Source organism: Pipistrellus kuhlii, unplaced genomic scaffold, assembly GCF_014108245.1.
Source record: "Pipistrellus kuhlii isolate mPipKuh1 unplaced genomic scaffold, mPipKuh1.p scaffold_m20_p_4, whole genome shotgun sequence".
Lineage (NCBI taxonomy): Eukaryota > Metazoa > Chordata > Mammalia > Chiroptera > Vespertilionidae > Pipistrellus > Pipistrellus kuhlii.
In genome coordinates this window covers 22,000,605-22,012,843 of record NW_023425540.1, presented here as the reverse complement: position 1 = coordinate 22,012,843, position 12,239 = coordinate 22,000,605, and the positions used below count along the sequence as shown (strand labels likewise).

General features: G+C 42.6%; 2 protein-coding genes and 1 long non-coding RNA gene across 4 annotated transcripts in view; all 3 read left to right on the top strand.

Annotated features, from left to right (window-relative positions):
• MTRR (5-methyltetrahydrofolate-homocysteine methyltransferase reductase) overlaps nucleotides 1–4,589 on the top strand; it is a 40,993-nt gene extending 36,404 nt beyond the window's left edge. Inside the window, exon 16 of the transcript XR_004982993.2 lies at nucleotides 4,577–4,589. The gene's annotated coding sequence lies outside the window, so the exon portion shown is untranslated. The remainder of the gene's footprint in view (nucleotides 1–4,576) is intronic.
• A 1,890-nt stretch (nucleotides 4,590–6,479) lies between these two features.
• The window catches only part of GOLPH3 (golgi phosphoprotein 3), a 30,616-nt gene continuing 24,856 nt past the window's right edge, over nucleotides 6,480–12,239 (top strand). For both annotated transcript variants that reach the window (XM_045571201.1, XM_036410208.2), the window contains exon 1: nucleotides 6,480–6,957. In XM_045571201.1, the coding sequence (XP_045427157.1) occupies nucleotides 6,733–6,957 (225 nt within the window). In that variant the 5' untranslated portion in view covers nucleotides 6,480–6,732. The remainder of the gene's footprint in view (nucleotides 6,958–12,239) is intronic.
• On the top strand, nucleotides 7,180–8,991 carry LOC118703338. The gene is made up of 2 exons (XR_004982995.2): nucleotides 7,180–7,602; nucleotides 7,853–8,991. It is a non-coding gene; the product is annotated as an uncharacterized LOC118703338 (long non-coding RNA).

Below are 12,239 nucleotides of genomic sequence, written 5' to 3'. Positions count from 1 at the left end.
AGTCCATTGTCAACTGAAGACACGAATTTATTGTATAGAAGACAATCAACACATAGATGTTTGTATAAGGAGTTTATTGCAGTACTGTTGGCATGGTGGACATTTAGGAATAAGTTATATGCCCATCATTACAGAACTGATTCAGTGTTTGCCCATATGCTGTGAATATATTACAGCCATTAAAAAGATTGCAATTGCTGAAACCAATTTGGCTCAGTGAATAGAGCGTCAGCCTGCGGACTGAAAGGTCCCTGGTTTGATTCCGGTCAAGGGCATATGCCTTGGTTGCAGAGGTGTGCAGGTGGCAACTGATTGATGTTTCTCTCTCATTGATGTTTCTAACTCTCTCTCTCTCTCTCTCTCTCTCTCTCTCTCTCTCTCTCTCTTTCTCTCTCTCTCCCTTCCTCTCTATAAAAGATCAATAAAAATATATTTTAAAAAATAAATAAAAAGTGGCAAATGCTCTGATCCTCAAGGCATGTTGTTATGTGGAAAAAGCAACTTAATTTTCAAACAATCATCTGATGCATTTGATATCTCCTGAAAACAAGAAGTGTTAAATTCGTAAGGATATCTTGAACCCCTTATGTGAGTAGCTCTTGACTTCATCCCACCCACCCCCCTTCGAGAATTAAAAAACAAGAGAGATGACATCTGTGACAACCCCTCTCATTCATGCTCAGGTGACTTAACTGGTTTAACTTTTTTGTCCTACCCTCACAGTTGGATGGTTTTCTCCCTGTCCTTTGAGAGCATACCACTTCTTTCCATGACTTGAACCTGATTATTTCCCTTAGCCAGGGGACTTAGCTCTTTCTATTTAAAGTTTCATGCCCATAGAATGAGTGTAGGATCAGCTTTCCCTAAATTACTTCAATGAGGGAAGCTAATGAAGGGTTCAGAGTTCTATTGGCAGTTAACAACTATTTCTTTTTATAACTGACTTGGTTATTTTATCACAAGAAGAGGAAAGTCCTTGGGATCTAAATATAATATACTAGAGGTCCGATGCACAAAATTTGTGTCGGGGGCTCAGCCCTCGCAGCCTTGGCCGGCCCTCACAGCCCCAGCTTCGTCTGGAAGGTCGTCCAAAAGGTCATTCAGCTGTTTTAATTAATATATTAGCTCTTTATTATATAGGAGACCAGACTGTGCTCTAGAGAAGTACTAGTCAATGAAACTCTTCTTACCCTATGATTCAGTGATCTATTTTTCACAAATCCATGTTTGTTCCAGTTGAGATGACCACAGCTGGGACAACTCAACTGGAGGGCTGGAGGATTCACCTTTAACATGACTCAACCATGTGGAGGGGAAATTGATGCTGACTTTGAGCTGGGAGCTCAATGAGAGTTGTGGGCCAGGGACCTCAGATGCTTTCTAGGTGGGCTTCTATACCAGAAGGTGGGGTTTCCCCGTAGTGACAGGGTTCTAAAAGCAATCATCCCAAGCAGTAGTGTATGACAGTTTAACTAGAGGCCTAGTGCACGAAATTCCTGCGCTTGGGGGCAGGAGGCAGTCCCTCAGCCCAGCCTGTGTCTTTGGTTTTGAGAAATAGCACCAACAGAATTGATTACTATTAATAGATCTGAGGAAGAATATAATAGCAGTTGAGCAAATGAAAAGACTGAGAAACTGATCTTCCCAGATCTTCCTCAATTAGATCTTCTGCAGTTTGGTTGATAATGAATTTTCCAAAACCAAGTAACACCTTCAAATGCAAATGCAAAGGAATAACATTTTTTAAAAATTAACCTAACCAATCAAGCAACTCTTCAAAGAAAAATAAAACAATCCAATTTCAGTGTTGGATTTAGGATTATTTGTTACTAAAATACATTTGACTTACCATCTTACTAATTAATTAAATGATGCAAAGTAAAAGTTTATTGACATTTTGAGTTAAAAAAATATATAGTCATTAAGATTATTTTTTATTTTTTTAAATATATTTTATTGATTTTTTACAGAGAGGAAGAGAGAGGGATAGAGAGTTAGAAACATCGATGAGAGAGAATCATCGATCAGCTGCCTCTTACACACCCCCTACTGGGGATGTGTCCGCAACCAAGGTACATGCCCTTGACCGGAATCGAACCCGGGACCCTTGAGTCCACAGGCCTACTCGACGCTCTATCCACTGAGCCAAACCGGTTTCAGCTTTTAAAAAAAATTTTTTTTATTAAATATATATTTTATTGATTTTTTTACAGAGAGGAAGGGAGAGAGATAGAAATGTCGATGAGAGAGGAACATCGACCAGCTGCCTCTTGCACACCCCCTACCGGGGATGTGCCAGCAACCAATGTACATGCCCTTGACCGGAATCGAACCCGGGACCTTTCAGTCCGCAGACTGACGCTCTACCTCTGAGCGAAACCGGTTTCGGCCAGTCATTAAGATTATTATGAACATTTTTATGTTACCTATTAAGGTAATTTTTTGCATCCTCATTTTATTTTGGTGGAAAGAATTCAGTTGAAATAATAACTATTTTAGTTGATTAAATTTTTATTAGAGGTAGTGTTTTGTATATGAACTCTGTTGCTTTTTTGTATGTTTTAAACAGCAGCTTTTCCTATGCAGATACAAATTCATCTGGAATAGTTTCTGAATTTTGTTAGTGAATTGATGGGGAGGGAATTTGGAGGTGAGAAGATAACAGAGTAGGGACAAATATGGAAGGAAAACTTTGTGGTAAACCTCATGAAGGTATAAAAATTCCATGCAGTACAGGAGAGTGAGTATTGTGAGCTTTTGTAAAGGGGCTATGTAAATGCAAAATGCGACAATTTTATCTTTTAAAGGTGTGTAGGAGATGGGGAAAGATTATGGCAGATAATACCGTGGAAAAGATCCTTTACCCATTGGCAGGAGAGGGAGGGAGCTCTCCTCTTTTAGAGAGGTCAGATCAGACGGCTCCTAAGGAAATGCCCTGTCAGCTAGGAACAGTGGCATGGACAGTTGGCAGAAAGTCACTCCTTGCTGACACAGAGTGTGTTTACAGAAATGAAGCTAAATGAAGTATGGTGGCACTTGGAGAGGAACATGTTTGCACTGGCACTGGAGCAAAGTGCAAAGCAGAGATGACTAGACCTATACACCAGAAAATAAAAAAGAGGAACCAAACCCCAACAGAAGAGGCAAATAGGCAAGTTTGCCTTAAATGAGAGTGAGAGCAAAAGGAATGACTGCCAGTAGGTCATTTGGGGCACCTGAAATGGTGGTTTGGGGCACCTGAAACAAAGCATGAAGAAGTTCGAAAGTACTGATACAGTCAGCTCTCCAACATCAATTAAGTGAAAAGAAATCAAGATATAAAACAATGTGGATAATGTGCTATTATCTGCATAAATAAGGAAAATATTATTTTCATATTTGTTTGAATATACATTTATAAATTCTGGAAGGATATCTAAGAAAGTAATATTAGTTATCTATTTGTGTGTATATGTGCCCAAGTATCTTAGTACTGTTACTACATAACAAATGACCTCAAATTTAGCAGCTTAAAACAACAAATACTTAATATCTCACAGTTTTTGTATTATAGCTCAAAAACACAGACATGGCTTAGCTGGGTGGAACTGGCTCAGAATCTTTCATGAGGTTGCAATCAAGATGACTGGGGCTGGGGGGACCACCTCCAAGATGACTCACTCACATGGCTGTGGGCAGGAGGCCTCTGTTCCCCCCAACTGGACTACTCCATAATGCTGCTTGCATCTCTTCATGACATGGCTGTTGGCCTCCCTCAGAATGAATGATCTTGAGCCCTAACCAGGTAGCTCATTTGGTTAGAGTGTTGTCCCAATATGCCAAAGATGTATGTGGGTGGGTTCCATTCCTGGTCAGGGCACCAATGATCGCTTCTTGGCCTTTTGGCTAAGATCAAGTGAAGGAGCAACCAATAAATGCATAGATAAGTGGAACAACAAATCGCTGTTTCTCCCTCTCCCTCTCCCTCTCTAAAATCAATCAACAAAAGTTTTGTTTTTTTTAAAGGGGGTAAAAAAAAAAAAAAAAAAGAATTATCTGAGAGAGAGGAAGAGAGAGAGATGGAGATGGAGAAAGAGGAGCAAGGAAGAATTGCAAAGACTTTTATGACCTAATCTAAGGAGTCACACTCAGTCACACCTGCCAGGTTCTATTCATTTGAAGAAAGCCACTAAGTCTGGGGAGGAAAATTAGGTTTCAGCTTTTGAGAGAAGGAGCATCAGATAATTTGTTTGCATATTTTAAAACCACCAAGGGAGGGGTAGGGAGAACTACTGGGTGAATAAGGGCGGGTCTGGAAGATTTTCACTTGTTAACATAAAATAAAAAAAACAAAACAAAAAACACACATTGAAACCTGTAAAGAATTTCTGAGTATTTGAGCCAAACTGTTGACACATGTGGGGAAGCAGAACCTCAACGAATTGAGATAATGCTCCCGAGAATAGCGGGTTACATCTGTATTTATACATGGCAATCAAAGGAAAGGGACATAGATGGGTTACATGAAATCCATTGGTGACAGACTAGAGGGGTGGGGAAAAAGCAAAGCAGGGAAACCCCGAGATTAGATAAAAAGTAAAATGACACATACTTAGGTGGGTCCAGGAATAATGAACGAATTTGTGGTATCTGTCCTGGTGCCCAGTACGTTAGGTTTGTGCCCCAAGGGGTCCAGAAAAAGAGGAGTTACAAGTTACCCAGACATTTCAAGGATATGTTATCATACATGCAAGAAGACAGATAGGCTCAGTTAAGGCAAAGGTTGACCTTGTCAGTGAAGATACCAGCCTAGGATGTAACTACCCACCATCACTGCTTTTAGTTAAAGTTTATTTTCAGACCATCTTTTGTGGTGACTTTAGGTCTCTGAGTTTGCAAGACTGCCACGCAGGCCTCCCCTGAGCATGTGGCCCCTTTCATCCACACACCGTATCTATGTTTATCCTCCTTCAACTATTCATTTGACTATATTAATCAAAAAAAGGAATTAATTACATTACTTTTATTTTTCATTTAAAATTTTTTAAATATATTTTATTGATTGTTTTACAGAGAGGAAGAGAGAGAGAGAAACAATGATCAGTTGCCTCCTGCACACCCCCCACTGGAAGCTACCAAGGTACATGCCCTTGACCTTGACCGGAACCTAACCTGGGACCTTTTAGTCTGCAGGACGAGGCTCTATCCACTAAGCCAAACCGGTTCCGGCTAATTACATTACTTATAAAAGGAAACCTACTTAAGCTATTTGGGAAAGAGTTGGGGGATGAAAAAGAAAAAGCTGAACAGGATGTGAATAGGTGAAGTTGTTTGAGGTGAAGTTGACCTTTGTCCAGATAATAGGGAAAATAAAAAGGTCTACTTTGTACTCAGCCTGCCCTTCCTCCCCGCCGCTGGAGATTCTGCTTTCTGGATTGCCAGGGCGTGGGGGGCTGACAGGTATGGCCAGTTTTGGACAATGGTTTTGCGAACTGGGGAGAGCTCTGTAGTCAGACTATTCTACGGGACGGTTTGACAACCGGCGTTTTTCATGTATGATAGCTTCAGTCCTGTTACAACATTATGTTACTATCTAAACCATTCTGTAGGCACAGCCCGAGGTCATTGTTGATTTTCAATACTATTGGATGGCATACAACGCCATTATTAACAGGTGATGTTCTACTCACCAGCTCCACCCTCCCGGCTTTTCATACCTCCAATCGGGTTTGACCTTTATTTCTTCTTCAACCTAACTGGCATCAATTGCCAAGCACTCCGAGAGGATGTGATTAAATTGAGGGAACTTTTTTATGTGAGCAAAGACGTGGCACGGTACTCAACAGTTTATTGTCTCAAGTTCTTCAAGGGCGAGTGACCGGAGTGGGCGGCACTAACTGTCCTTCCTGCGCTCCTCGTCACTTTACGAGTCTGGAGGTGAGGGCCAGTGTTGCAAACAAAACCAGTCCATTTGCTCTAACCTCTTCCATAGGGTAATTCATCCAGAAAACACCGGAAGTCCCCCCTAAGCCATTTAAGTGCGGCTGCTCGCTCCTTCAGAAGGGAGAGTGGGCCGAGCGCGCGCCTCCCCTCGCCCCCTCCGCGGCGACCCATGTTCTTCCTGGGTCTCGTGGGGACCCCGGGATTCCAAGCCGGGTCCCCGCAGGCCCGGCCCTGGCCAACTCCGAGGATGGTGGTGTCCGGGTGCGAGGGGCACAGCTGGAGGCGGGGCAGGATGCCCCCTAGCTAGGCCACGTCTGCTGGCTCCAGCCCGGGTTTCCTGAGAAGCGAGGAGGTAGGCGGGGCGGGAGGACGCCAATCAGCACTGGGAGCACCGGCCAGCGACCCCGACGCGAGGCGGGAGGGGCGTGGCCTGCGGGAGGGGGCGTGGCTCTAGGGTCGCTGCTTCCGGCGCCCTCGGGCCAGCCCCACGCCGGCCTGCCACATCCTCCGGTGACGTCAGCCGGCGCCGCCATATTGGAGAGGCGCCGCCGCCGCCTCCTCGGAGCTCCGGCTGCCTCCCGGCTGCGGCTGCAGGGAGGAAGGAACCCGTCTTGCGCCGCGCCGACGCCCGCCTCGGCCGCCTCGCCCCCGCCGTCTCCCCATGGTTGCCCCCGGCCCCGCTGCCGTCAGACGTCGTCCTAGCGCCCGGATTTAACACGGAAGCCCGGGCCGGGGGCCCCGGGGGAGGAGGAGGGAAAGCCGGTCTGCCCCGCATCCCAGTGGGCCCGGCGCGGCGCCTCGGCCGGAGCCATGTCCTCGCTGACCCAGCGCAGCTCGGGCCTGGTGCAGCGCCGCACCGAGGCCTCCCGCAGCGCGGCCGACAAGGAGCGGGCGGCGGGCGGCGGCGGCGGCAGCGGCGAGGACGACACGCAGAGCCGCCGCGACGAGCAGGACGACGACGACAAGGGCGACTCCAAGGAAACGCGGCTGACCCTGATGGAGGAGGTGCTCCTGCTGGGCCTCAAGGACCGAGAGGTGCGCGCTGGGAGGGGCGGCCGGCGGGGCCCGGGGCCGCCCTCTGAGCTCCCGCGCCGGGGGCGCCCGGCCAGCCCGCTGCCCCCAGGTCCTCCCCGCCCGGACGGCTCGGGTTCCCTTCCTCCTTCCACATCACTCAGTTCTGTCCGGCTCCCGGGCCGTGCATTTCCTCCTCGCCTCTTCCGCGCGGCCGATAGCCCTTTAGCCCGTGGACCCGGCTTACCATCCGCACCTGGAGCCGCCGGCCCCGAGCTCGCTCCTCCTGCGTTTTGCAGGTCCCAGCACCTGGGAGGGCTCCGCGGGCCTGACTTAGGGGAGGTTAACAAGCTTTAAGGTGGACTGTTTGGGATTTTTTTTTTTTTAAATGTCGGTGAAATGGTAATGGGCAAAGTTACTTTAGTGATAAAAGTTAAAAGTCCAATTAAATCCTCATGACACTTCCTGGAAAATGACTCTCTAGGTAAACTTGTTTTTTGGGTGGAAGGTCAGTATTTTTTAATACTGCTTTTAAGTTTTATCAGTTGATGTTCTATTCTTCAGAAAGCCTTAAGGGGAAGGGCTTCTTCGTGGGGTGCTTGGGGGCTTGAAGTGCTAGGCCTGTGATTTGATGAAAAGCCTCACAGCGTTAGGTTGAAGTTGCCATAGGTTTTTTTTTAATTTAATTTTTTTTCATTTTTTATTAAGGTATTATATGTGTACATATCTTACCATTGTCCCTCCGCCTCCCACTCCCATACATGCCCTCCCTCCCCAGAGTTTTGCTTCCTTTGGTTATGCTTATATGCATGCATACAAGTCCTTTGGTTGATCACTTATCTCCCCCACATCTCCCTAATCTTCCCGCTGTAATTTGACAGTCTGTCTGTTGCTTTACTGTCTCTGTATCGAGCCATAGGTATTTTTGTTCAGACTTTGAAAGATTATATTCACCCAAATATTTTATGAGAATTTTCTCGCATACAGTTGGGAAAAACAAACACTTGCCTAGTGTACGCCTTATATATTCATCTCCTAGGTTCTGTGATTAGCATTTTGCTGTGTGTGTGTGTGTGTGTGTGTGTGTGTGTGTGTGTGTGTGTTTTATCACATATCCTTCTGTCTACAAAAATGATTAAGAGGCTTCCAGACTGTGGGGGAGATGGTTAGCCTAAATCATATGTGGTAAGGTTGTTTCAGAAGCTTGTTTCAGCATGGACACCACAGACATTTTGAGACGTCAGATACAAAAAGATTTTTTTTTTTTAAGAATTTTAAAATTATAGCTGACATACAAAATTTTATTAGTTTCAGGTATTCCTAAGTTTTGATTGTAAGAACATTTTGTCAATTCATGAAGGTGGGTAAAAATAATCCTTCTGAAACAACTTAGTCTTCACCAAAATGTATGAGGTATAGGTGAGGTTATATGCACTGTTGGTGGACTCCTGATATTTAGTATTCAAATGAACTAAATTTACCTTGATAGAATTGTCTAGACTCTAGAGCATTTGCAATATCTAGGTTTCCCATTTGCTGAAGTTTTACCAAGACCACATAAAAAGGTTGTGTGTCTCTGGCTGCGAAGTGGGCCTCGACTGTGTGTGGAATTTTTTTGTTTTTTGGAAAAATGAACTACATGTCTAGTGTCCTAGAAATATGGTTTTATAGAAGGTATTCAACATGCCCTTTTTAGGCTTCACAGTTTAGAATCTTGATAATAAACATTTTTCTTTGTTTATAATAATCACCTTTTTTCTTCGGGGCAAAAGTAACGTTTTAGAAAAAGAAAATGTAAAAGGAAGAAAACAAGTTATCCTCATTCCTGAGTGGACATTTTGGTTTTATAGTTTTTGAGCGATTTCTGTGAGGGCATGTCCTGATATAAAACTTAAACTTAAAAATACTAAAACTAGCTTTAGGACTTTTGAATTAGTCAGAGTGAGAAATTATGGTGTTTCAAGTATGTGTTACTCTAACTATTTAGTATATCGGCACGGTATTTTCCTGAGATAGATTTTCATGAAGATAATCTAAAATTGTTTGTTGAACTTATAATTCTCTCACCATTGATGCTTCCATCTCTCCCTCTCCCACTCTGAAATCAATAAAAAATATAATTTAAAAAATACTGCTTAGTGGGAGGTGGGTGTGGCTGGGGAGAGGTCAGTGGGGGAGAAAAGGAGACCTTTAATACTATATGTACAATAAAGGATTTTTAAAAATATATATTATTTCAGTATATCATTAGTATAAAAATAGTGCTTAGAAAATTTAGACAATTTAAAGTTCTCTGGTGGCAGATAATTGAAGTCATCAGTTGTGTTTGTGTCAGAAGTCACAGACTTTGCCATGTCTTGGCCACGGTCCAGACACTAGCTAATTCTGAATATTTCTTGCTGATTTCAACAACCACCATAGGGAACTTCATATTGCCTGTTGTAGGCAGGTCCCTGGAGTTGAAGAGGAGGTGGGTGTGGTTGGGATTTTGTTTGTACTGCTTTAGATTTAGGTTTTAATGATTAACTTCTGTATTTTTTCCTGTCTTCACTTACTAATAACCAGCCCTGTCCACTCATCCACTCATGTATTTCTCCTTTGGAGGTTTTCCCCATGTCTTCAACTTGTATCACTCTTATTAGAAGGGTAGGAATTACTCTTACCCAGAGCCTAGGCATTTATGCTTGTTAGTATTAGATTTTAATATACTATATTTGATATTAACAATTTCATAATACAGGGTGGGGCAAAAGTTGGTTTACAAACCTACTTTTGCCCCACCCTGTATATAGTTCAGTAAACTTACTGCTTTAACTTTTTAATTATTTTAACTTAGCATCCATCTTTGTAACATCTGATTATTCTAAAAATATTTAAAAGCTAAATTTTAAGGTTAGGCAGGTCATTAGTGATGGACACATTTTATATATGTAAGCTAATCTTGTTTGGAATAAAAATAAAACATTTTGAAACGTTTTACTTTGACTTTTTCATTTTTTTTAATTGATTTTTTACAGAGAGGAAGGGAGAGAGAGAGTGCTTCGATGAGAGAGAAACATCGACCAGCTGCCTCTTGCACCCCCCTACCGGGGATGTGCCCTCAACCAATGGATGTGCCCTCAACCAGGTCCCGAAATCGAACCTGGGACCTTTCAGTCCGAAGACCGACGCTCTACCACTGAGCTAAACTGGCTTCAGCTACTTTGACTTTTTCAAAAGGTGAGACTTACAGCTTTTAAAAAATATTTTTGTTGAGCCCTAGCTGGTTGCTCAGTGGATGGAGCATCGGCCTGTGGACTGAAGGATCCCAGGTTCAATTCTGGTCAAGGGCACATGCCCAGGTAGCAGGATTGATCCCTAGTGTGGGCCCTGCAGGAGGCAGCTGATCAATGATTCTCTCTCATCATTGATATTTCTCTCTCTCTCCCCCCTCCCTTCCTCTGAAATCAATAAAAAATGTATTTTTAAGAAATATTCTTATTCAATAGTAAATCTACAGAAAAGTGCAAATATAAATATGAAGAATTTTCACAGACTGAACATTCCTGTTAAATAAACAGAACATGATCAGTTCTCCAAAAAGTCCCACTTGATTTCCTTTCCAGTCACTGCCCAGTCCTCAGAGGTCACCACTATCTTGGCTTTAGAATTCAGCATAGAATAATTTTTTCATTTTTGCATTTTCATTTGTGTCTTGCTTTTGTTAAACATTGTTTGTGAGATTCATCCATATTGTGAGATTGTCATTTGTTCATTCTCATTGAGTTATCAACTTGTAACACATTTCCAATCTACCATAGTTAAAAAGTTACTTTGACATTACCTGAATCTAAGTATTCTCCTCCTCCCCCTTTTTACTGAGTAGAAGCCTCATCCTGCCAGTAAGCATATGGCCTGATTTCAGATTACCTGTTATGGGTGACTCTAAAGTCATTGTGAAAGATTATTTTTTTAAATTTAGGAACACATTTCAGGGGTTTTTGCTTGTTTGTTTTACTCATCATGATCTTTTCAGGCTTTTATGTTAAAATATGCCGGAGCTCTTCTGGGAATTCCTGTGCTCGGTCTGGGTAGAACATCAAAGACATAGGTATTGACGTAAATCTTCAGAGGCTACAGCAAAGATGGCAGATAGGTCTAAACTTGAATTCAACTTTCAAATAATTGGCACCATTTCTGTAATTTTTTCTGTTTGAGGGGGAAGGGAAACAAATGAGCCAGGTGTTTTTCTTTCCCCAACTATTTGATTTTCCATAGATGCCTGAGTGTTTTCAGCATGCCTATTGAGAATTACCTCACATAACTGGTGTCATGTACTTTTTAAAAAATATATTTTTATTGATTTCAGAGAGGAAAGGAGAGGGAGAGAGAGAGAGAGAAATATCAGCGATGAGAGAGAATCATAGAGTGGCTGCCTCCTGCATGCCCCCCACTGCGGTTGGAGCCCGCAAGCCAGACATGTGCTTCCTTCAGTCCACAGGCCAACGCTTTATCCACTGAACCAAACCACGTAAGACTGTGTCCTGTACTTTTCAAATATCTTTGTCCGTGGCAAATCTTAGTGATTTAAAATGGGATTCGATTATTTTAAATGATCATGTGTAAGTTAGAGTGAGCCTGAGGAATAGCACAAGTGGAAAAAGGTGCTGTAGTCCTGTCTGAAGTGTATCCTTTATTTTTACATAGTTTAAGCTCTCTGAGCCTTAAAATTCTCTAAATGGAGAAGTAGTCCTCTCTTATGTTTGTTCTGATTGGACTGCTACAGACATTTTTTGTTTTTCTCCACCAAGAATTCCCTCAAGGTTTGTATTGCTTTTAAGGCATTCCCCATTGTGTGTATAGTCCAAGATTCCCTATTGAAGCATTTACACCTTCCCTTTTTGTGGCGCAACCAGGCCTAGGCTTGTCCAGGTTTTTTCTCACGGGACTTTGGCTGTTGAGAGCAAAATAGGCCATGAGGTTTTTTGGAGAACTATCTTAGTAGTGTCAATATGTGCAAGTTTAAATTGAGGTTTTTTGGAGACCTATCCAAGTAATGTCATTGTGTACAAGTTTAAAATGATGGAAGGGACTTTGTATGATTTTTAAACTGGCTCCAAAGATTGATCCCAAAGATAGATGCATTCAATTTTTGGAATAAGTTTCCTAAGTTCACTACTTTGAAATATAATACTTACCAAATGTATAACTTAAAAAAATTTTTCTTTTCTATATTTGCAGTGATATACATCTTCTCAGCATATCAGATTTGATGAGTAATTCAACCAATATTCAGTATTTCAAGATGTGCTAAGATTTTAGTAACA